The following is a 27,024-nucleotide window of genomic DNA, read 5'->3' as shown; positions in this document are numbered from 1 at the left end:
ATCGATTGTTCGACTCTGTAGCATATGGAAATCAATAGGCCTCTGACCCGTGGTTCCTATTTGGGAAATCAAATATTCCTTTAAGCTTCTCAATCACAAAGCGATGAAAATCAATTACTTTTTGGTTGAAATTATTCGGCATTTTTTGGCATAATATTGTTCGAAGAGAAACTCTCTCTCCTAATAAAATTAATCATCCAGCTACGGTTTAACCTTCAAATCTAAGACACTGATTCCACGAGCAGCAGCTATTTCTCGTCCTTTAAAATCTAGCATTTCGTGATAAACGGCTTATCCAACATTGATGAAATCATACATTTAAGCAGATCCTCCTCTACTTTAGGAAACTTTCTGCCTTTTGATCCGTGAAATGCGCTGCGAGACTTGTTGGTCGCTTGAAGTGCGCTTCTCTGTTACCGCGGTAGTGCAAGTTGCATTTGGACACCGAGTACTTCCAGCCCACTGCCCGTATGGTTCAGCGTAATGATCACCGTGAGTTTATATGGTGCTGTATTACTCTAATTCTTGCTCACTATGGACTATCAAACAATTTTGAGATCACAGAAAACGCATGTCGCGTACTTGAAACAATCGTAAAATATGTTTGTACCAGACTGGAATAGAGCGTCACTAACTTCAGCGCTGATTTTCTCACTGAAATAGTGCAGTAGTATTTCCTATTGACTGATAACAGCCCGTTGCCCAGTATTCGGAATGCATTTCGCAATAGAAAGGCTGCTACTTTAGTAGTTTACATCTTTATTTTGAAACTCATCCAAAGCTGCATGATGGATGTTCGAAGAAAAATGCGTGAACATTTCTTTTTCTCTACTTTGGACCCAAAAATATTGGGATATTAAATTATGGAAGGGTATAAATTATGCAAGAAAATACGGTAGTAATGCTCATGGCTGAACATGCCTTATTCTACAATAACACCATATTATTTAAAAACAGCAAATTCACTCACAAACACTAATTTAAGAAGAGATCTATACACATATCGCTTCTTAATATGAACATCGCAATGACTATGCGTGTCCTGAGACCTGCAATGTTGTGTTCCATATAACACTACCATTATCATTTTCTCAGAAAACTATCATAATGAGACCAAGGAATATGATGGGTGAAGGGCACTTAGGTAAACATTAATATAACATCCATCAATGAAGAAACACATTTATTTTGTCTTTTATATTCAATGCAATCTAAGGTCACCAAATACATGTAAAGTATGATGCTGTGGAGGAAGAAGTCTAAGTGTCCTATGTGTGGGTTGGCTGCCCCACTACAGACAGTTCCACACACTCACACACGTACGCACGCACTCACAGTCCCGGCCGGCCTGCCTGCCACATCACCACCAACTTAGCAACGGGTTGATTGAAGGAATGTTAACAGGTTGGTCTGGCCATCCTGCTCCACATGCTACACAAAGATGTGTAGCAAACAAACTGATGAAGGACAACTTATTCTACTTAACAAACGAACAAAGAAGTGACTGAAAGACATCCCGTGAGTTTAACGATCGTTAAAAGCCTGGTAGGAATTTTTAACAGGACCATGGGAGCATTCATGAAGAACAAGTTCTTTTTAAAACAGGCTTAATTTGACGGCACATAATCCACTCCTGAATTTCTCCTCTTTTTAAACGGACACAAATTCACAATTAAACAATATTTAATAAACCACAAACTGCATGACTGGGGGAGAAATATTTTACAAAAATTTACACAAAAAAAAAACTTGCATCCCTTGAATTCACTTCTCAAAACGACCACTGAAATACATCAAGCCTACACTTCTCATTCATGTAGTGTCAGGTCAGAATTGGAAAGCAGAAATGCAGGTCTCTTATCATTCTTCTTGGTATTAACATTAGTTTCTTACGACATCGCGAGAGCCTTCACTTTGATGTCATCATGGTCACGAATTCTGAAAAATTAAAATGGGAAACGGGTCAGCCATGGTACATACTTTCTTCACTCTCACACAAACAGTTAAAACATCGACTTAACCAGCAATTTCAAAAGTTAAGGTTGAACTCGCTACTAAGAGGGACAGCAACACTAAAAGAAAACCAGTCTTAAAGATTACACTTTTGCTGAATCGCATCAAGTTAAGTCGATGGATACTATTAAGTGGCACTGTGCTACCTAAGAAACACTGAAACAGAGACATCGCAGCACATATCATTATTGCACAGGTCTGGTTAACAGTACATCTAGAAGATTCTTCCTCAACTCTTGGGAGGCAGAAAACTTCACTTGGGGTTTATCTACAAAACAAAAAGCTGCAACTGTCCAGTTGGGTGGGACTATCAACTTGTCCACTCACACTAAAAGAAAAAAGAGCATGCAAAAGAAAAATAACTCTTCTTCATTCGGCAACTCCTACTGCCGACACTTTGGAAGTCAACTGAACTCTTAATTATAAGGCTGTTTAATGTTACTTCCAAGGCAAGGGCCGGCATTCTGGAATCTACATGCAGCACGATACGGTGCACTAAATCTTGTGTACTAGGTCTGAAAATATACGAGCAGATTCCAGAACAACATTACATACGTTAATTTTGTATACAGTATTTTAGAAAACCCCAAGCTGACATTTATTAACAGATTACCAAGGTTAAGATACATTCAGATGATACTCTGGAAAATAGGTCAAGATTTAAGCTGCATACAAAGAAACCTTACACCCCCTACAACAATACAACGGATGCAATAATTTGTGAGCTTCTTTCCAACTAAAACAGGCCGGCACATAACCTCGCATTGAAAATTCCAGGGTTCAAATCAACACCACCAGTTTCAGTAACATTCACCTATCTTCTTGGATGAAAGTAAAATAAAAAATATATATAATATACTCATATATATATAATTTCAAATGTTTACAATTCAAGAAGAGTAAAGGTTCATAAAACTGACGTCCAATAAAAATTTATCTGCTTAGTTAAAAGAAAACCTCACAAAACAGTGGCATGCTGCAATATGTTTTGTGTATGTAAACAACACTTAATGCCACCCTTCCTAACTCACACCAACAAAACGAACGCTGTGCAAAATATCAAACAGGTATCAAATTTACAAGCCAAACTTGTTATGTCTGTTAATATTTACATCAACATTCTAGCACAGGGCTATGTGCTAGGTTCCAGTTTACAAATACTTCTAACGGTGGCAGGCTAATACATAAGATGCACGGCTGTGTTTTTCAATGAGAACATGTACAAGCAAAACTCTCCCATTACCATTAGTTAATCTAACATTTTTCTCAATCTCGCATAAGCATCAACGTAAAGGCAAAGATTACTCTAAACAATTCACACAGTTTAGTTCAAGAGAAGCAAATTATGTACTTTTATATATAGAGAGCACAGCTAACAAGACAACTGGAACAAAGACACCATCTTCATATAGCCACAATCTAATAACACAAGGGAATTCAAACTTTGAAAAATAAGGTGGCTTTTTCCACAATCCTGTCATAGGCATTAGAACATCATACTCTGCACTAAAGTTAGTCAAGCCTAAGCCCTGCAAACATTCACTAGCTCAGCTTGGCTTGCAGGTGACCCATCCATGCCCAACTCAAAAACAAGGCATCCAATTTTTAAAAAAAACATTACCATTTTAAATAGAATCATTCAAATGACGGAAAACAAAAGTGTGGCAGATAATTAGTAGTTGATTTATTGAGAATGTTTTTTTTTTAAATAAAGAGGAATAAATGCTTTGTTTTGGAACCATGCTCCGTAACATGATGGCAAAGTTACCCACAAAACGTCGGTCACTTGGTTACCTACAAATATAAACGTGCATGCCAACGACAAAACAAGACTATGTACAACTAACACATCATGAGAGAACGCCAACAGGAATGAAGTTAGATAAGAACAATGAAAGCTTTTAGCCATTCTGGTGATAAAGAAAACAAAAAGCCACATTCTCAAATCCAATATCATGTTCTCGGAGCGTCACCAGGTACAGCCTAGCAGTAGACTCTGTCTACCTACCGTGGAAGTGTTGGGTTAGAGATTCATTTTCTATGTATGATGCATTGGAATTGGTTGCATGAAAAATGGGTTAGATAAAAATAGAAAAAAAAAATTAGAGTAGTAGTAATAATATTAAAAAACGAGACTAAATAAAGTATGACTGAGAACATTATACTGGGGGTGCTTGAAGACAAATAACATTCCGTAAAAAAGCAGTTAAAGCACTGACCACCGAGTTTGGCCTGAGTGACGCGGAGTCTTATCGGGTACATCGAGTGAAAATTATTTGAGCAAGCGCATGGAAATCTGCAAAGGAGAAATTTGCTTTTCTTACAACCAATGCCTGCAAATGTACGTCTTGCAACTTTTCTTTGGTCTTTGAAATTAAAACGACCTTTAACAGAGCAACAATCTTGGCACAACGCAACCATCCACTCATTGTTTCAGACAGATTGTTACAGGACAAACTTTTGCAAGTGAATATGCTCTAAAAAAAGAAACACAACAGTGCAGACATAGATAATTACGTCACGCCAAATAATATATCAAACACAAGTGTATATCAAATAAGAACAATATATCCCTTCACACAGTCTGCCTTTCTTACACTCCAGCTTAGAAAAATGAAAACTAGAACATCACAAAAAATAATTCTAAGACAGAAATCACAAGAACAAACAGGATCACAGAACACACTAATATAAACACGCAAAGAAATACACGGAGATAATTTCTTCAAATAGTAATGGAATATAGAGGGAACAATTTAAGTATAATTAATCTAGAAAATAACTAAAGCAAAGGGAAAACCTAAGTATAACCAAAACAAGTTTATAAGAAGTATTACAAAATAAACCATTAATGAAAAAGAGCAGGTGATAATATTACACAAGCTAGCAGAAACAAATGCAATCTCAGCAATGGCGTGGACAATAACACGCTTTCAGTGCATTATTTCAACTAAAATCCCAAGATAGTTGCACTAGCCCTCTGTGAAACAAGCAAAGAATGAAGTTAATGACAGACATTGAAGCAAAATACTTTTCCTCAGTAAATTTTTGAATCCCACAATACTGAAAATGTAAGTTAGTCCAAAACACTTCTTACTTTCCAGAGCAACAAAGTACAAAAGAAAAATCAATCAGTCAATCAACCAACCAATCAATCAATCTGCTATACATATAAGAACAAATTAGACATGCCCCATTTTTCATTGCCATGCTTGTGGCATTGACAAACAGACTGTGTGCAAGGATTATGGTTCGTTCCCAAAGTGGGCCACCCAAACACACCCGTATAATATTCAGAACACTGAAGAGGAATAAGAAAATCTGTAAATGAATTCAATCTAGTACGGAAAGAAAAAAGATAGTCATAATACATACAGCTAAAAGTTACTCAGCTAAGCACTGGAGATCCGACAAATAACAAAACCTTGATTAGAAATTCCCAAAAGCCATTTGGATTATCACCTCTGCCTGGCCAAACAAGGATACTTTTAATGACATCATTAAAATTATCACCAATCACCATTCTTATGAACAAACCACAAAGCAGAGTGAAAATTTCCTTCAGTAGCAAACATGCCATTCATTATCTGTATTAAATCAAATGTGCAATATCAAACACCTCAGATTTGCCACAATCAAAGTTTTGTTTTCATTTATACTTTCCCTTTCATGCTTCACTCAGAATTTCATGCTAGAGGAATTCTAGAGACGAAAAAATATATCACAAAGAAAAACTTTGAAAAATTATGAATAACAAAGAGCATTTAAGAATATCTAATGAAGTACTGGGATGTGTTAAATAAATACACCGAGATTATAAAGGAAATTTTTAACGTACAGTAGTACAGTGAAATCCCGAATCATTTCCGCCCTTTTCCCAAGTCCATACATTGTTGGAAACCATTCTATTCTCTCCCAAAAAAATGTAGAAAAATTATATATTTTCCTGTCCTGCCCTTGACATATCATTTTACGTCTAAATCGAGAGATTATCTTCCTCCCTTACAAGAAATTAGGAATGAAAAAAAAAAATAAGGAAGAAAAAAGTAGGACTTCCACTGTACTGCCAGGTAGGTAAGCCACACGCCACTCCAATCCTAAGAAGTTCAAAAACAGACAAAAAGCACATTCCTAGTAGATAACCTAATGTAACATAAAACTGACTACAGTGTTTACATCTGCATTCTAGTGCATATATGGAGAAAATGACCTCTCTTGGTACAAGCACAGTCAGTTTTAAATCAAATACTGTTCCTTTACAACAAAGTGTTAAAAGAACTGCTATGTTCTGTATAGCCTTCCAACAGTGCAAACACAAGAAGCAATTCTGTTTGACAAAAGATACCACACCCTGATGCAAACGACTGCAACCCTAAGTGCTACGGTCATACAAAACACACAGATCAAACCTTCAAAAGATTACTGTCTGCCCCCATTAAGAAGCCTAAAAGCCAGGCCTAAGAATAAACTTTATTAAAGAAAGGTTAAAGAGCAAGTGAAAGAAATAAAAAATGGTTTAGCCGAGCATAAGTTGTCTTGTTCTAAAAACACATGTGTACCAGATGTGACACGCCTAACTACAGCAAAGCCCACGAGCACGAACCAATCTCAAATCAGTGTACAGCCCAAACAAATTACCTTGAATGAGAAAAAGACAAGAAGAAAAAAAAAAAGCTTTATTTAAAAAAACTGGCATATGAGGTACCTCCAGTACATACAAAACCGAGCAGATCTGAAAAGATACTCAAAAGTGCAGTTAGACAAATACACCTGACCCAAATGCAAGAGGTGGGTGGTCCTAATGCCACAACAAAATTGCCCATCAAGAACTCTTGTTTTGTAACCCAAATGCTAAACAGCAATACCGAGTTTGAATACTAATAAAATTTAAAATGTGCTACGAAAAAGCCAACGAGTTTCTTTTCTCCATGGGCAACAGTGAGCACCATCTCTCAGCAATAAGGTCAGGCAGTGTGAGGAGTGTGTAGCATGCACCATGACTGCCTCATTCCCCTACCTTCATAGTTGACTTGACCGTCGCCGTCGATATCTGCTTCCCGGATCATCTCGTCGACCTCCTCGTCAGTCAACTTCTCTCCCAGGTTGGTCATCACATGCCTAAGCTCTGCTGCACTGATGAAGCCGTTTCCATCCTTGTCGAATACTCGGAACGCCTCGCGGATTTCCTCCTCACTATCCGTGTCCTTCATTTTTCTCGCCATCATGGTGAGGAATTCGGGAAAGTCAATTGTGCCATTACCTGGAAGAATTACAAGGCATCATTACTTAAATGTCCCAACAGAAATGTCAAGAATGTTGGAGCAACTGTTAATAAACCACAACACATTACTAACAACAGGTCCAAACCAAACAAATTGAACATTACCTAAAACTCTAGAAGTTGCATGTGTCCTATCAAGATATCAGGACTCGCGTCTGATTACATGTCAAAGTTCGCAAATGCTCGTCTTGTTGCTTCAGTCTGCATATTTTGAACAGAGAATCATTTCACTATCCCAATACTATTAGGATGGGATTGCAATAACTTCAGAAAGACAGCCTAATGTCAATGAAGATGTGCAGGAAAACTTTGATGAATGTTCCTTCTATAAAAACAGACCTTGTTTCATTTCAGTAAAGAAAAAAGAGCCCTCCAACTTACAAAAATCCAATTTTTCATGAGGTTAAAATATTTTCAAACGGGAAATAGTGACGCTTCTCAAAACTTGATCAGTGCAGATTCAATAATATTACGTAGAAAACTACTAGTCAAATGAAATTTTCCGTTGAGAAATAATTCAGTGCTGGGATGAATTCCGAAAATATGTTTACGAGGCGATTGAAAACATGTCCAATGTAATTGATCAGGGTCTAAGGATGCTGACAGAAGAAACTGAAACGTCAGGAAATGAAGATTTTTGTTCATTCTTGATGCTTTAGATAAAAAAAAGCAAGGGGTTATGAAGTACGGTTTGAAACAGTTATTTTAATGGAATTTTACACGACAGCAAAGAAAACTTCCTTCAACAAAGATTACCAGGAGCCTCACTACACAGACTTGTTCATGATTTTTCCTCTAGATTTTTATCCAGGCATATTCAAAAGAAAGATAATTAAGGAAAGTAAAAATTTGCATTTTGGTGTTTCTAATAAAATTCATTAACTATGGTACCATGCCGCCTCTGTGGTGTAGTGGTTAGCGTGATTAGCTGCCACCCCCGGAGGTCCGGGTTCGATTCCCGGCTCTGCCACGAAAATTTGAAAAGTGGTACGAGGGCTGGAACGGGGTCCACTCAGCCTCGGGAGGTCAACTGAGTAGAGGTGGGTTCGATTCCCACCTCAGCCATCTTCGAAGTGATTTTCCGTGGTTTCCCACTTCTCCTCCAGGCGAATGCCGGGATGGTACCTAACTTAAGGCCACGGCCGCTTCCTTCCCTCTTCCTTGCCTATCCCTTCCAATCTTCCCATCCCTCCAGAAGGCCCCTGTTCAGCATAGCAGGTGAGGCCGCCTGGGCGAGGTACTGGTCATACTCCCCAGTTGTATCCCCCGACCAAGAGTCGGGAGCTCCAGGACACTGCCCTTGAGGCGGTAGAGGTGGGATCCCTCGCTAAGTCCGAGGGAAAAACCGAACCTGGAGGGTAAACAGATGATGATGATGAACTATGGTACCAATAATTTTGTAATGATGCATTCCATTCAACAATCTATTCCTCTATACATAAAAGAGTGACGTTCATATCTTTCTTCTGCCATGTTTGGAAACTGCAGGAGATATTTCAATGGAATTAGTTGTATATGTAGGAGTATTCTTAACTTTTAATATTAGACTGTACTATACAATAAAGATAACTCGAACAAGATGAATGCAGTAACAGGAAAGGTCAAGGAAGTTTAAAAAAAAAGTAAAAATGCAGAGAGCAAAAGTTGTAATTATTTTCTCTTAATTAGACCTACGTTAATGTAACTGGAAGCATATGTCTATCTCCAACAGACTGCTCACAATAAGCAAGATTATCACAGACACCCGACACCATTCATAAAAGTGACCTATCCTGTAGGTAAATTTAATGCTGACGAGCCTTTGAGATATTGCCTTCGAAAGTACTTTGTAAATAAGTTGCCCAACAACCAAGCAGATGATTTCATTTAACAGAACAGCTAACGATATAGTGGTTACTTTAACTGCTTATAGGAAAATTTAGCTTTCCGGAGATTATTCAGTCAGTAAGCTACACATGCACAGATTGGTTACCACCTAGTCAGATTTATTATAAAGCAGAAGTCTTAAGTTAGCCACTCATGCCAATGCTCACTTACTTTTTTCTACTGACTTTATGTCGCATCAACACAGATAAGTCTTATGGCGATGATGGGATACGAAAGGCCTAGGAGTTGTGGCCTAAGGTACAGCCCCAGCATTTGCCTGGTGTGAAAATGGGAAACCACGGAAAACCATCTTCAGGGCTGCTGACAGTGGGATTCGACCCCCCCAATCTCCCGGATGCAAGCTCGCAGCCACGTGTCCCTAACCGCACGGCCAACTCACCCGGTATGTTCACTGTTAACATGTTACGTGCTATTGGGGGGGGTGTCTGGTTGGACAATAGCATAGGTATTTATAAAGAAATCTGCCAGACTAATTCGGCTAGCAACAGTTGGTTACTAAGTAATTACAAATAGAACTCCTATGCTAACTGCAAGCATTCTACCATGGGAATAAAGAACCAAGTTATCTCAAAAGAGAGACGGTGGTAAGCTAATGACAATGTCACCCGACTGGTTCAGATAACCAGCATAGAGCCCTAACAAAATGGTATTCTATGCAATGTTGCTAATCAGCTCGATCAGGTCAGCATATAATTTCACAATAGAATTTATTTCAGTTGAAAACTAGACAAGCATCACTAGTGTGCAGTGAAAGATGAAAAAAATAACTAATGAATGGAAATTTTGTACATACTTCCAGTATGTGCAGCACAGACACATTGAAACATGAACAATGACTTTGATGTGGCCTGCAGTTCTCACACCAATCGGTAACACAGACTAATGAGAGAAGGAAAATCTACTGCATAAGTCTTGTAACAAACAAAAGTAAATGTGCTGACCCATTTGGCAGTTTTAACCCTCTGTATTTTAACAGTTTTACCTCGTTTTATGTTTTATTAGCATCACACATACATCAGGCTGGCCCCACCTAGGAAGGTATGAGGAGCACAGTTCCAAAATCCACCTTATCCATTTTTTATGAAAATGGAGTTCTTAGCTTATCTCTATTAACTCATACGATTTACCATCTTTTTTTCTAAGGTGGTGTTTCCAAAATCTGCCTTATCCAAACACGGGGTACCGTAACAAATTTATCTCAAATAATACTCGAAGCAAGCATTAGTACGATGTTTATGATGTTCCAGGTTCACGGTCTGTTCTTTGAAACTGTTGGCAATACTATTCCCGATAATTTCGTGCTAGTTTATCACACTATGATATTGAGTTTAATCACCAACATTCATATCCTTTATATTTTTATATAGTATGATTAAAATATATTTTATGATTTCAAAGAGCATAAATAATAAAAGAATGTTGATTATAATGTCAATTAATGATGAAAATTAGTATAAAATTTTAGCTACATTTGCAAACCCTGGCCTTATCACGATGACAGTTCCAAAACCCTCCTTATCCAATGTTAAGTTCCAAAACACGCCTTATCCAATCTTGATTTGTAAATATCTTCTTCAATTATAACACATGCAAGTACATTGATATAATAAACATGAATAAATACTTTTATTCTAATGAAGATGAGCAAGAAACGTTTTTTTCGTCTCCTGGAAAATTTTCTAAAATGGATAAGGCAGATTTTGGAACTGTGCGCCTCAATTATGATTTAATTCAAGTAGGCCAACATACCATAGTCATAATGTAAACACACTAGAAGGAGCTATCCTTATCTCTGAACACTTGAGCAAAGCCACAGGCAATTAATTTATTATAAAATGTAACCACCCCCAATTTTATAGCAAGTTTGATTTTTAAAGGAAATGCTGTTTTAAGACAGTGTATAACTAAACCTTATGAAAACAGGTTTCAAACCTGTTGTAACAGCTGTATCCCAATGGCGATGTTCCAAGAATATTGATCACACAAGAATGCTACCAAAATGACCGACTTATACATTCTAGCAATTAAGATGTTCAGAAATGGAACTGGGCATTCAGTTTTCATTTCTATGAAATGAATTTGCGCAGAAATTTCAAAACAATTCACACGTTGCCTTATCCACACATTACTTCTGCCACATATCATATAACAAGAACTGTTAATTAACTGAGGATATCGTTTCAAGTTCGCACTTCCCACAATATCCTGCAGTTTTTCACGGAACCAGTGATTTCTACTAGTGAAGTTACGGTAATTTAGAATATCAAGCCGTATTAGCGTATTTTCAACAAATCATATTTTATTTTTGCATAAGTAAAAGAAAAATGAGATTTATACTTGTGCTGAAAACACATATTGCATAACAAGAAGGTTTGGAAAGAAAAAAAAATGATCCTGCCACTTAAGACATAGGGCCTAACTTATGTACATACAGGGTCTTTATTTATGCTTGGCAAGGACTTTCTCGCTCGACCTTGGCCGCCGATGACAGGCTGCTACCAGCCGCTGGCGCGCGGGGTTTCCGGCACTTCTTGCAATTGCTGAGAGCTGAACTCTGAGATAGTAGGGTGTTTAATGAAGCTACTGCATACTGTATGTCTTATTGTGTAGTGTTTTATTGCGATTGTGTATAGTGCTGTAATGTATGTGAAATATTCGTTACGTGAACGTGTATATCTGCACAATACTTACATTAACACGTTCGTGGCCACTCGGATATCGGCAACCATTACCATGGTACCGTAATACTTTGTTTACAGGAGTTCATTTCTGTGTCCTTATGCATTTTAGATTATTATTTTAATTATTTCAATATTATGTGCGTGCGAGCCATGACTCACACGCTGCATCAGCGGCACTACCGGTCGACCAATAAAGTTTGTTTGTTTCACTGAGGACGAATCTGAACTCCAAGAAATGACCCCTGAAATATCGCCCATGTTATTTTGCGGGAGATTTGGAGGCGAGATATTACTTACGTCTTCCTCATCTTCTGCAATGTGAGAATTGGGAGTAGACACTCGACACGCATCCGTGATTAAAATTCTCACTCAAATGGCTACAGTCACTTTTCACACTCATCACTATCAATGCTGTCATTGTCACTAGCGTTCAGGAGAGCTTCCAGGCTATCATCATTAATTGAAAATCGCCTGTTTATCCCGCTAAGACGTTTCTTCAGGTGAGAAGGTTCTGAAACTTCACTGTTCCCTCTTGACAACGCGGAAATGTATGCAGACTTGTAATAGCTACAGAGACTGTAACAATTGATCTGATGCCCGGATGGCGCATATGTTTATTAACACCTTAACAATGAACAGATAAGAGGTCGGTCTGTTTACATATACACTGGCTGAAATACGAGCTTTAATATTTGGTGCGGAATGTGACGCACGTGTCATCGGCACTGAGTGAAAGTGGAGTCATGACGCACGTGTTGTCATCGGCCGCGAACGTGTTAAGTGCAGAAAATCGTGCGCTAGGACAAGACAAAAGTTTGGAGCGAAATTTCCCAGGGAGACCCATTCCTACCAATCGGACAATAAAACAACTAGCCAAGAGATTCAAACGTACAGGTTCAGTAAACAATAAAAATAGACGTAAAGGTAGTTATCTCCTTACTGAAGCGTGTTTGGTATGAGGATCATAAGTGCATGATAAAGATTTTTAGCATAAACTGTAAACATGGTGAATAAAATGCATGACAATGGTTTTGAGCACAGTATTCTGCCGTACATACGCACGCGCGGTACCCGGCAACTGAACCGCCACTGGCGGCCAAGGTCGAGCGACAAAGTCCTTGCGAAGTATAAATACTTTTAATTTACGCACATCAGTTTGAAAAAAAAGCAGATAGGACCTGTTCTCTTGTCATAGTACATTATGCTGAGAATGACCTCTCATGACCGGGATCCATAAAGCCTTCTCAACAGCTTCCACAAAATGATTTATTTCGATTTCAAGGAAAGAAGAATGGCTATCACATCGATATCTTTACCTTCTCTCAATGAATGAGGGAACCATTATAGATCTCTAAACATTGTGTATGGTTGAAGATATTCTGATGCTGAAGGTTCTTGTAGGATGGTAATTTGCTGTATTAGATGAGCGACTTCATTTTCTAAATCACCTTTCATTACCCTTCTTGGACCAAGGAGCGATTCAACATAATTTTGTCAATTATTTTGTGACCTTGCTTAAAGGTAAATACCTTTGTTTTGAGCCGAATATGAACAATTTTACAAACATTTTGCGCTTTGTAAAAAACAGGTGCTTCTACTTATAAATGTAGGAACACAATACAATCACAAACATAATGGAAGGTCAGTCCAGGAGGAGGAAATGCAATAAAGAGAGAAAAGGTCAAACATCAAAAACCTAAAAGGACAATATACACATCTACATACATCACCGTCTTCAAACAGATTGGCTCTCTCGTCATCAAAAGCCCCTCCCGCAATGAGTGTTGATGCCCAGCCTCCCGATAAAGATATGAACATTGTCCTTGTCAGTCTTCATGTTTCTCCTTTTCTCCTCTTTCTACTCTAACCGGTAATCAAGTTTATCCTAGAATGTTCTTATCTTCCTTTATAAGGCTTGATTTGTCACCTGTCCCTTTCCATTACTTGAATATTAGAATATTTTTAAACCTTAAAATATGCATTGATCACTAATTCTTGCCTGAGTTGAGCCAACAATATTAGCATCTGATTAAACGAAATAGATTAACCAGCACATCAAGTATTTTGGTCAAAGAAAACTACATTCTAACACCTGAACTGCCCGGGCAAGCAATACAATACTAATCAATCACAGTAATTCAGAAGAAATCAAGGAGTCACTGATGTGGTGTTCTCTCAAGCACCTACAACTAGTCAACAAGCAGCAGGTGATGTAATGAATATTAACTTATTTGTTTTGTATAAATGGAATTAAGGAATTCTAAGTTAACATCCCACCATACTGGGCCTTGTTTCATAAAACTCGACAAATCGTAACCTCGAAAGGAATTAATTCTGGTTGCAGCTTATTCAATACTATTAACATTTACAAATTGCACACTTTTAACAGTAATCATATAAAGATATTAAAAGGCCCATCTGTCACCTCTGCAATTTACATATTTATAGAACTGCCATGTCAAGAAATGACATCTATTTCATTAACACTATATGTAGGCTACAATTTGACAATTTGTCAGCTTTTTACCTGTCAAGTTTTATAAAACAGACATTTGTAAAACAAAACAAAACTGTCAATATGCAAACCTGCCTGACAAATTCCTATCACCTGTAAAATCGTAACTTATGTAATAGGGCTCTGGTAGCTCAATAACACAAACAAACTGTCTAGCTACGCTACCCCCCCCCCCCCCTCTTTTCACAAAAATTTGTACATTCTATTTCCAGAAGATTCTGATGTATGATGACTGGAAATTCCTAGCAACTCCTGGCTGAATGCCAGTAAAGACAAGAGTAAAAACAACACTTCAGAGAAAAAGTTACATTCTGCAACTTTAAGTAGAAAGCCAACTGCAAATTATATATTCCACGAGGAATGAATCGCCTTACATTCTGTGAAGCAGCAGACTTCCTAAAAACTACCAATATACCTAAGAGAAGACAGGAAAGTAACGTTCCTCCACCCACTTTTAGATGCAACCTGCATGGCTGCATGTTTCATGTAAAGATTGGCTTGATCAGTCATCAATGACAACTCCACAGAGCCTACAGACTAAGCAAGAGGATCAACAGCTTGTGAACAATTTACTCATCAATTATAAATATGAACTGCCTAATTTTGCAACCAGATTCAAAAATTTCCAATCTGGGAAGGACAAGCCACTATAAAGAACTTTATTACTACACCAAAATAAAGTGACCCCAACTGAAATACCTTAAGCAGAGCTTCCATCGGGTCAAAAAAATATATATAGAAAATAAAATGTCCAAATACAACCTGGCTTCAAGTAAGACAACATGACAATTCAGATGAGCTGCAACAAAACCCATCTCCACATTAAACACGATTAACTGGTTATGTTGTGCAGAACCAAGAAAAAACATTAATTGTACCAGTTTCTACAACCAGTAATCTCTGGTTCACACATTTGATTCAAATCAAGTTTGGCTTATTTTTAATGTCAATGATGCAAGCCTGAAAATACACAATTTCCTTCCAAAGAAATATAATATTAAGATCTCAATGAGGCCATTATCTATAATAAGTTTTGTGTTACACGAATTTGAGTGCAACAATGTAATTTTGTTCATGGGGGCTTGAACTATCCAGTTAACAGTGGGTAGCAGCTTCCGTTCTGACCTCGTCACCTATGTGTTTTAGTCAATGCACTCCAATGACCTACAATTACCTCCTGAAATTCCAAAAATGTATTTCCTATGTAACAATTTAGATTTAACAATGACCGTTCAAATAAAAAACAGTAAAGGCACCTAAAATGTACGAAAGAAAGACTTCCTTTTTCTCAGGACCTCCTTAGCATTGTTGCAGCACTGCCAAGTGAACTTAGTATATGTGATAAATCTAATATTTCAACACAAGTATCACTATTTAGAAAATCTGAATCAACCAAGCAGAAGAGGGAGAGAGACCATCACTATGTCTCGTGAAACAAGCGAGTATGGAAACTAATGCCGTTTGTATTCGCACTCAAATTCATGTTATAACTGAATAGAACATGAAAATTAAAGCAACAGGCAGGAAAATTAAAACTATATTAATAATAATTTCAAATAGCAGTAATTAACTTTCTACCAGAGATCACGTACTAAAGATCTTTTACTTGTAAATTTATTTTTTTTTGCTAGTGGTTGTATGTCGCACCTACACAGATATGTCTTATGGCGACGATGGGATACGGAAGGCCTAGAAGTTGGAAGGAAACAGCCGTGGTGTTAAGGTACAGCCCCAGCATTTGCCTGGTGTGAAAATGGGAAACCACGCAAAACCATCTCCAGGGCTGAACCCACTATCTCCCGGATGCAAGCTCACAGCCGTGCGCCCCTTATGCACGTCTTTGACGACTGAACTAAGAGGAGGACAATAGTCTCTGAACATTGAAACACGGGTCAGCGACCACATGTTCCTCTACCCAAGACTGACACTGTTTCTACTTGTGCCCAGCTCCTTGCTTTTATCTTCCCTATGCAATCTTCCTTGGTCAACTCTCAACTCTTGTTCCATTCCAACCCCAACAGCATTAGATTTGCTAGGCATAGGGAATCTTTTTTTTTTTTCATGCCCTTCGTGGCCTGTGCCTTTCTTTTACCGATACCAGTATCTTCCTTCTTCAAAGGATTTCAGTCTCTTCCATTTTCCTTCCGGTTAATATTAAGAGAGGATGGTTGTCCAGCTGTAGTTTATCTTACGTGATCACTCTTGGTGATCTGCACCATGTGCATTTGTGTGCTAATGAAAGAGATGCAAGTCCTCTTTCCATGTACAGTATTGTTTTGGGTTACCTAATAGGTTTTAAATATCTTGTAGCATTTTCAAATTAAGATAACATGAATGTCTAAATATGTGCTGAAAGTGAAACTCAAAGTAGAATGCAAATTTTCGAACAAAGGTGAAAGGTATCTGTGGATGTAATGAGTGATGGAAAGAGTGGCAGTTGGATATAAAGGCACTGGCGATCATTAAAGACATGTAAATAGTGCAAAACATAGACAATAGGCGCAATGCTGTATCAAACAATGATTTGTGTTTGCCCTTAAATATTCTTCCACGAGCAAGAAAGTTCAGCCAGTACTAGCATTTCATACAGTGAGTCAATTCTATGGACTGCACATCTAAATTATAAATTAAATATTAGCCTAAATAATGTGTGAGCTTTATTATAGTTAGTCCAGCATTTTCTGAAAGAATGTCCTGCATTTAGAAACTGCAACATGGCACTCTAGGTTTGGAATCTAAAGCAATCCTAACCTCTTGACACAGTGCAGGGACACGCCTTAATAAATGATGCAACGAAAGCACTCAACAGAATAGGAACATATTTACCAAGGTACAAACTGATTCTGAACAAATGAGAATGTCTACAATCTGATGTATGACTAGGTGGAACAAAAATCTGCATACCCAATGACCTCAGTTACAGCATAGCCTAGTATACGAGTTCTGGATTGTAGCAAACCAATAAATCTGGTTTCTAGTTCAAAGTGATAAATATCATTATGGATCCGTATTGAAGATACTATATGTAAGATGCTAAATAGTTTATAATATCACCTATTCAATACATTAAGATTTTTAAACAATTAGGAATTTATCTTTATTTCCATATGAGACATGTTTCACCTTTTCATTGAAGGCATCATCAGTCACAGTACTACCTCAAGGCATAAATCAGGTACCTGATTTTTAATTAAATTATAATTACTAAGAAATAATATTGACATATTACAGTAAGGATAGTCAATGAGATAAACAATGTTCAGTAATAATATGGATACCAACATATCAGCCGTTGGCTGTAAATTACTAGTTGTGAAGGATAACAGCGTCAAAATGTTTGGGTATGTACTTACAAAGGTTACATTAACATATTTACAATGTCCAGTAGCAGTGGTCCAACATGAAACATCGACGCTACAATATGGAAAAGTTAGGAAATATTACAACGCTTACATTAACACATTTACATGGGAGCAGCTTGAGGAGAAAGGATACAAAATTATCGGCACCAATGTGCGTTAACTATAATTTCCGCCGTCCTTTCCTAGCATTCCAAACAATATGAACTGACATCAAACCACTGCTGCATAATACTATGTAGTTGCCTTAATACTGTTATCAATCAACGGCAGAAATTATAGTTATGCACATTGGTGTCTGATATTTTGTATCCTTTCTCCCCAAACTGCTCCCATGTAAATATGTTAATATAAGCTTTGTAATATTTCCTAACTTTTCTAAAGTGTAGCGTCAATGTTGCATGTCAGACCACTACGGCTGGACACTGTTAAAAGGCCCTGTGGTTTTACGCATTGGTACCGATTACTTTTATCTTTTCCTCAGACTGCCCCCATGTAAGTATGTTAATATAACCTTTGTAAATACATACCCCAACATTTTGACGCTGTTATCCTTCACAACTAGTAATTTACAGCCAACGGCTGATATGTTGGTATCCATATTATTACTGAACATTGTTTATCTCATTGACTATCCTTACTGTAATATGTCAATATTATTTCTTAGTAATTATAATTTAATTACAAATCAGGTACCTGATTTATGCCTTGAGGTAGTACTGTGACTGCTGATGCCTTAAAAAAAGGCAAAACATGTCCCATATGGAAATTCCTAATTGTTTAAAAGTTTTAATGTATTGAATAGGTGATATTATAAACTAATTAGCATCCTACATTCTAATTCTAATTCGAAGTGAGCCACGCCTTTAACTATATGTTGATATGTTTGTAGCAAGAAACTTCAAAGGTTAATTGAAAGTCTCGCATCTCAGAATGAGCAAGTATTAAATTTACATAAAATAATCCCTTTTCATACCTGCCAACTTTACAAAGCCAAAAATCAGGAGATTTAGAGATGAAAATCAGGAAAAATCGGGAGGAATCAGGAAATACAATTGCTCAAAACTGGTTATTCTACATATCTTACGCAATACACGAGTACTATGGTACCGTATATTAAAACACTTCTTGTCTCAAAACACGACTGTTGTTATATGAGGCTCACAGGAAGTATGTGAGCGAGATAATCGGTCTCTGATAAGCCTACCGAAAATAGTATGAACTCATGCTCCAGACGTGTGAATCAGTCATGCGCTTAGATGCCATTACTTAGAAAATGCATAGATTAATATACTGCATCTCGCGCCGGCGCGATTATGAGAAGCGCAATATTATTTTTATCAAGTAATAAATTAAAACTCGCCAGAATTGTCTCCAAATGGCTCCTAAAATCATTAGGAAATTCTATCACTAAATTACTAAAACAGACTCCAAATCTAGCAACTAGTCTCTAGAATCGACTAGACTGATGCGAACGAACAGGAACATAACACGCGAGAACGAGAGAATGACAGTCGATATACGCGTCGCGATACACAGGTTTCAATAAACATCGCAAATTCGTGCGCATTTCTCGTATTAATAAACGTCGAAATTTTTTATTTCAAAGAGGCCAATGAGCAAAGGACTTCGGCCACTTGCGTACAAAGCTGAAATGGTGGGATTTGAAAACAAATGTTCAAAGTTCACTAAAATAAGTTAAAATCGGGAGAAATATTAGAATAATCGGGAGGCGGGAAAAACTGTCGAAAATCGGGAGTCTCCCGCCTAAATCGGGAAAGTTGGCAGGTATGCCTTTTTAAATAGGGCTCTATCACTCTAGACATAACAAGCAAATACAAAATTCATAATTAACCTATTAAAACAACATAAAAGAACAAATATGAAGAAAATTGAGCTTTCATCACAGAACAGCCTACTTCCTGATTTCTAGGTACAGACAAGGTCCTAGAGAAGGAAAAAATGCTAACCTGTTGTCCCCCATCATTTTGGGAAAAAGTCGTTTTAAGGCAATGCACTTTTAACTCTCAAAGACCTGTCTGGAGTCTGTGTCCGACTCGTTGGCTGAACGGTCAGCGTACTGGCCTTCGGTTCCGAGGGTCCCAGGTTCAATTCCCGGCCGGTTCGGGTAGTTAATATCGCCACTACTCACACATATTTACCCATTTACCTTAATTGGTTAATTCCAATGGCACGGGGGCTGGGTGTATGAATTATCTTCATCATTTCATCCTTATCACAACACACAGGTCGCCTACGGACGTCAAATAGAAAAAATGCACCTGGCGAGCCGAACCCGTCCTGGGATATCCAAGCACTAAACAGCCATACGACATTTCATTTCACTGGACTCTGTATATTCAACCCAATCACTGCCAAGGTATTGATTATCTCAAAATCAAGGCTTGGTGTTTTCTGAGGAAGAAGTATTTTTATAAACATTTACCAATTAAGTCAAGAATGATCGTGTATGATAACTTTCCTGTAGTTAATATCACCACTACCCACACATATTTACCCATTTCACTGCTGAGAAATTTCTCTTCAGGTCACTACTTTCCAAGAAACATTAAATTTCACTGTTAGGAAGAGATGAGCATGTATGTCAAGCACTTGCTGAGAACATGGTAGTGAGAGATACTGGTATTTCACTCCAATACAAAGTAAATAACATCAGTTCTATGCCAATCATGGTCTAACGAGTAATTAAAATTGACCCCCTTTGAACATTTACGCCGTTACAAAATCCTGGAGACATGAATACAGCAAATGTACAGGAGATACAGAACAATTTTAAAAAGGGGAATCACACCTAGCATTACCACTGGTAATATTTCTTAAAACGACAAGGAATTGTGTAAAACAATTTTCACTGCCAGAAAGTTGGGAGAGGGGCCTAGAGGGGCCTATGAAATAAGTGGATACAATTAATTTTAAAGTGTATGAAAGTATAATTTACAACACAAATTTACATATTCTTATGTTGAAACCCTGCATAACTGAATGCAGGAAAAAGATTAATGTTTTAAATTCAATGTGAAGTTTATGCTTGAGATACACTCCTCAACAGTTCAATCATGTGTCTTGGAGAAAATAGGATAAAGGAAGAACAGTGATAATGTAACTTAGTATGAACAGTTTGTTAAGAAAAACATCACATTTTGCCATAAGACCTATCTGTGTCGGTGCGACGTAAAGCCCCTAGCAAAAAAACATCACATTACATGCCAACATTATATTAACAAGAATTCTGTAATGTATAGAATTGTACAATTCAATTATGCAATTAAATGTTCTACACGCTGCCCATTATCTTCTGCACACACTTTTAATTGGCCACCCAATGAATGGATAGCACGGCACAGCACATCTGATTGAAATCCTACACAGACTGCCTCTATGCGAAGTTTCACGACCTCTGGAGTTGTAACTGCCGAGGAGTGCATCTCTAGAGCCACCTTAACGTTATAATTATTACTCTGGATTCAATTAACGTATTACATTGTAACAAACTATATTAATCTCCCCCCCCCCCGTTTATTACGGGGGGGGGGGGTGTCATTTAAAAATACATAGAGTGTGCGTTGAAAATTATACTGCAGCACATTTTTAAATTAATTGTGTACATTAATTTCACGAGACCCTCTATCGAAGTAGTTTTCCAAACTTCCTTGTCAAAGAAATATTGTGTGCACACATGTAAAACAGAGATAGGGCCTATATTCAATGCCAATGATAGGGATTCACCAAACTGCCCTAAAATGTACCTTTATAGTAAACCACAAAACGAAGGACATTTCCCAAAGTAGTCAGGTGAAGGAATGCTATGATTGGCATCTGACACACACGGATAATACTCTATTACCAACTGGGAAATGCTAAGAACTTGTGAACAATACTTCTGAATGTACACTATTATATTATTATTGACCAATGATCTGCCACGACAGTGTCCCTGCAAGCAACACAAAACACCTTTCAAGAGGCTCTTTGCTAAACACCCCTGACCTGTTACACCACCAGTTTTTGTCACTATCCAGGACGTTTGCAGACCAATCCTCCCAACATCCTCTTCTCCTGCAATTGACAGATTTCAACAATCTGCAACACTGTCCTCTCAACCAAAAAGATGAGAGTTAACAAGGTGGAAACAAAGCATGGTCCTCCATGACTTCAGCACACTCTCGCAGTGCTAATCCCAGACCATATGTACCACAGTATCCTTCATACTTTTAGAAACACAAAAATCACAATTTTTCATTTTTTTCCCCTTTGATGTTATATAAATGTCCTCTTTCAGGGTAACCATATTTCCCAAATTAAGTAATTTTTTTTAAAAAATTACATACTTTTTAATGTTTGTTCAGTGATGTTTCCACTAAAAATTAAATTAAGTTTATGTAGAAAAAAAATAATTTGGGCATTAATGTGTTAAACTATGATGTGTAGCAGTTGCAGGAGAGCACAGGATTTATCTGATAAATATTGGTCTGCTCACAGTTGCAAGACACAACATAACCTTGATTGAAGTGTTTTAAGCTACTGATCTACAATGGTTAGGTTCTGAAGGTAAGACTGTAGGTTTCCAATGAAATGAAATGGCATATGGCTTTTAGTGCCGGGAGTGTCCGAGGACAAGTTCGGCTCACTAGGCCCAGGTCTTTTGATTTGACGCCCATAGACGACCTGCACGTCGTGATTAAGATGAAATGATGAAGACGACACATATACCCAGCCCATGTGCTAGCGAAATTAACCAATGATGGTTAAAATTCCCGACCCTGCCAGGAATCGAAGCCGGGACACCTGTGACCAAAGGCCAGCACGCTAACCATTTAGCCAGGTTTCCAAATGCACACTAACAAGAGGTGGAACAGGCTACAAGCCACACACAACCAGAGAGAATAGTCTGCCGCATCACCACCTGGTTCAAGGTGGAGGGCAAATGAATTAATCAACAGCCAATCATAGGCAGCCGATCTCTCCGATAGTGTGTGTTAGACTACAGTTCCGGTTAGCAGTGTTGTCAATCTGTTGATGTAACGACGTGCTATCAGCTGTGCGCTGTATTGTGCTCATTTCTTTTCGCAGTCTTTGTGTGTCTTTATGCTAGGTTGTCGTTCGTTTATATTTCGTAGTTTAGAGTTTATAAATGTATTGTTTAGTATTTTTAAAAGTATAGCACGTTATATTGTAGTGAATAGTGTGTAACAGGTGATCTTATTTTATATAGTAGCTTAGTTTAATATTTCGTTCGGTAGTTATATAGTAGGTTAATTTTAAGCCCGCGTGTGAATTTGATGTTCTGTCATGTCGACGCCAATGTCGAAGGATGAAGCTCCCAAGAGAAGAAAGCCCTTTGGACACGGTACTCCACTAAGGAGCCAGGCCCAGGAAATTGTTTGTAATGTTAGGGAGTCATTCTTGACAAAGCACCAACAATGGCAGCTACAAAGAATGAGTTGATTAAGTGCTTGAAGGAGCATAATATTTTGGTTTGCGATGACATGGGGAAGGGGGATCTTATACATCTCTTGAAACAAACCAAGCCGCAGTACCCAGTTTATGTGGTGGATAGCCAGAAGGAACGGGCATCAAGTAGTTCAGACGACTATGTTGAAGACTATCTCTTGAAACAAACCAAGCCGCAGTACCCAGTTTATGTGGTGGATAGCCAGAAGGAACGGGCATCAAGTAGTTCAGACGACTATGTTGAAGACTATCTCTTTAGGGTCAAGCGAGAGTGAAACCTCAACAGACGATGACAATGCCAAATTGACTGAGAAAAGAGTGGTATATTTGCTTTGTAGGATTATTTCCTTCGTCACGGGAAACTAAATCTTAACAGCAACGCGAGATCTTCTACATAGTGAGTAGATATTTAATTTAATTTTCTCACGTTTTATCTGTTCGAGCATTGACATTTTTATCTTGTAGCCTTATCCTAAATGTGTTGTGTATTATTGATCTTATGTGAATCATGTATTTTGCTACAAAGAATAACTGATTATGAACTTATATTCCAGTATTTACATTTCTGTTCATGTTGTGTATCGTAAATCAGCTGTTTGTATTCGTAGCAATTTGGCACCACCAGCTGACTTCCGGCTAACTGTCACGTCGAAACTCATAAAAACGGAACTATAGATTGTGTATGGCATACGGCAACACTTTCTCTACACCTACTTATGCTGCATAACTGTCGATAGACTGGAAACTGCTAACTAATAAAAGTAAGTAGTCCTAATTCTAGATCTTCAACAAAGATAAGTGAAAGGCTTTCCTAGTACTACTAAACAAAGAAAGGAGTATCATCTTGCAACAGTTTAATACACCACGAGAAAAACTTCCCAACTACCAAAGTGAACACATTAGCAAATCAATATCGTCTAACAATCACGAATACTAAAGCTTTCAAGCCTGTAACAGAGCAGCACTTTTTTTCTTTTCTTAAGGTATGCGAGGACATCAAACTGGGGACTTAATGATGCATACACTACCACTGCACTGTACAGAAGTACACAAAACATGCACATGACAAACTTTCCGTTTCAGTAGCTATCTTTGGAAGACTATGCTGTAATAACACATTGATTTAAGGTATCGGATACTCACATTCATTCTGTTAATCGGACTTAACCAATGACAAGCTTTTACATGAAAGGTGGTTTTCACATGGGAACTTTGTTTCTTACAAGAACAAAACAGTAAGATCCTAACCAGCTAACACACCACACAGAACTAGCTACTTTTGGAATAAAGATATGAAATAAAGACACCAATGAATTCATAACAGTCGACAAATATTTAAACTACAGAACACTACACAAGTACCACATAGAACATAAAACAACATACCATCAGCATCTACTTCATTGATCATGTCTTGAAGTTCTGCTTCTGTGGGGTTTTGGCCAAGCGATCGCATGACTGTTCCCAATTCTTTAGTTGTGATTGTGCCATCACCATCCTTGTCAAAGAGGGAGAATGCCTCCTTGAACTCTGCAATCTGTTCCTCTGTTAGTTGGTCAGCCTATAAACAATTTTACCTCAATCACATATGAGCATAATGAACAATGTAACAGTGAAGTAATCAACACTGACTAATGATTTATTGTATAAATGAACAGTGAAGGGATAAACACCGACTAATGATTTATTGTATATCACAGTCATGTAACACCCTAAAAATAGTCATCAGACCGGATTCTAATTTGTCTTAACTGTAAATGATGACAAAATGGAAGTCTAATTCACTTTCTACTCAGGAAGGTCAATTAATAGAAAATATCAAGGAAGTACCATTACGTATTTCAAATACTGAAGCACAACACACGCGAATTAATGTCACGAATAATCTAATTCAACAGCTATGCATGAATCAGAGGTACTGAACGGATCTGAATCATCAGCTAGATTTATCCACGAAACTAATCCCCGCCTAATCTTAGAATGATTGTATTTTAAAACTCAAGCCACAGCAAAAAGATCGAAGGGGCATGTGTATTGATCGGTACAGAGTAATGAGATAAATGAAAATCACAACAATGTGCACAGTCTAATTTCAACTACGTTTTACTGATTGCCATCTTTACTACAACGTCTTCGACACTACAAGAAAATTCAGTCCAAATAGGAACACAATAGCCACGTTAACGATGCAGGCGAACTTTATACAACCCTCTTTCATCCAAAATGAACGAAAGATATATGACACGACTTAATTTGCTCGCCAACAGTTCCAAATCCAGAATAAAACCGGCAACAAAATGGGAGAAGGATAAGCCTGTTTCTGTTATTTCAACAGACGTCAAACATTCCTACATAGAAAATAATCTCGATACGACACGTATGAGAACGCTACGACGAGTAATAAATTGAAATAAATCACGAAAAGTATCTTAAAATATTAACTGAAATGTTTATCAACAAATCCAGAAACAGAAATTAAACAAGCCTGAAATATTTACCACAATGGCCACAAAATACCACTCGTATACTAAAAATAACTATCGGAAATTAAACTATACAGCTTCAAGAAAATCTTGCACAATAGGATGCTTATTTTAATTAACTCACCATAGTTGATAGTCCTTGATTGCACTACCTTCTATTAACTCCCGGCACTACTATCACCGCCACAACGAAGTCGCTGAGGAGCGCTGACACGAAATACTCGAATAATGAAGGTCCTTCAGTCGCACTGAAAAGTATGCCTCCGCGTCAATAATTATTCACACTAAAAAAATACACACACTGATTTAAATATGTCCAAGCAGGAATACTGATGATAAAAAATATGAATGTTCTCATACGATGCACCTCTGGACTGTACGTTGTTTCGAATTCGAGCTCGGATCGCGGATTAAGTTTCACATGCGCAAGGGAATGAGCTTTATAGGTGCAGGGTGCGGTCTTGTTTACAAGACTTCCTTGTCGGCTAGTCTAACGTCCAAACTAAGCTGTATTCTGATTGGCTGGTACGCACCTGCAATGCGTCAAGCGATGGTCGGTACAGTTGGTAGCTACCGACTCAGACCGGCGCGCTGCGTCCGCTTGGAAGTGTGGCCTGGGCGGAGTCGTGGCGATTTGCAGAATTAATTGAAACGAAGGGCATTCCAAAATATTACTGCACAATAATATACATTATAGTTTTGTCGAATGATTTATTGTAACATTCAACGATCGTATTTTTTTTCTTTATAGCGGGATAACATTCCTACTCTGCACCGCTTTAAACCGAATATTTTGTCTGCAGCCCCTGTACAGTAAGCAGATGAGCATGACTGATCTGATTATATTTCATTTATTTCACTTGCATGCCATTACAAATGGTGTCTTAATTTCTTCATATAGGAGTATAATTTACATGAAATAATATAAATAATTGTGTGAATATTTATGTTGTATCTTCAGTAGTGTCGTGGGCCTAGTCCTAATTTCATTATTCAGAATATTTCAGTAATTCTGAAAAACCCTGCTTTAGATTATACCTGAAAACTGTTCTCATAATTAGGTTTATAGGTGTTCTTTTTTTTATTTTATTTTGTTTTTAGTGTGGGAAGTAAGACGGGAACATTGCCGTTCAAGGATATGACAGCATCGGCGTATTACTGCGCTCTTAAGTTTTTCGCGTGTTTTTGTGTACAGTATAACTATAATGACACATCCGGAAACACATTCATGGTTGCTTGGTATTCTCGGTAGTGACGCAAGCAGCTGTAGCGCAGCGTGCGGCCATGCTGCAGGGGAACTAAAACGTGGGAGTCGTGGCCAACCTGTTGATGA

General features: G+C 37.8%; 1 protein-coding gene across 1 annotated transcript; it reads right to left on the bottom strand.

Annotated features, from left to right (window-relative positions):
- Nucleotides 1-1,166: 1,166 nt before the first annotated feature.
- Nucleotides 1,167-26,107, bottom strand: LOC136884947 (calmodulin). The gene is made up of 4 exons (XM_067157282.2): nt 25,816-26,107; nt 24,595-24,769; nt 7,031-7,273; nt 1,167-1,938 (listed from the first exon to the last, which is right to left on the bottom strand). Exons 1-4 carry the CDS (start codon nt 25,816-25,818, stop codon nt 1,910-1,912), a joined length of 450 nt encoding a protein of 149 aa, XP_067013383.1. The 5' UTR covers nt 25,819-26,107; the 3' UTR covers nt 1,167-1,909.
- Nucleotides 26,108-27,024: the final 917 nt, after the last annotated feature.

This window comes from Anabrus simplex, chromosome 13 (assembly GCF_040414725.1).
Source record: "Anabrus simplex isolate iqAnaSimp1 chromosome 13, ASM4041472v1, whole genome shotgun sequence".
Lineage (NCBI taxonomy): Eukaryota > Metazoa > Arthropoda > Insecta > Orthoptera > Tettigoniidae > Anabrus > Anabrus simplex.
This window is presented reverse-complemented; position numbering and strand designations above follow the sequence as displayed.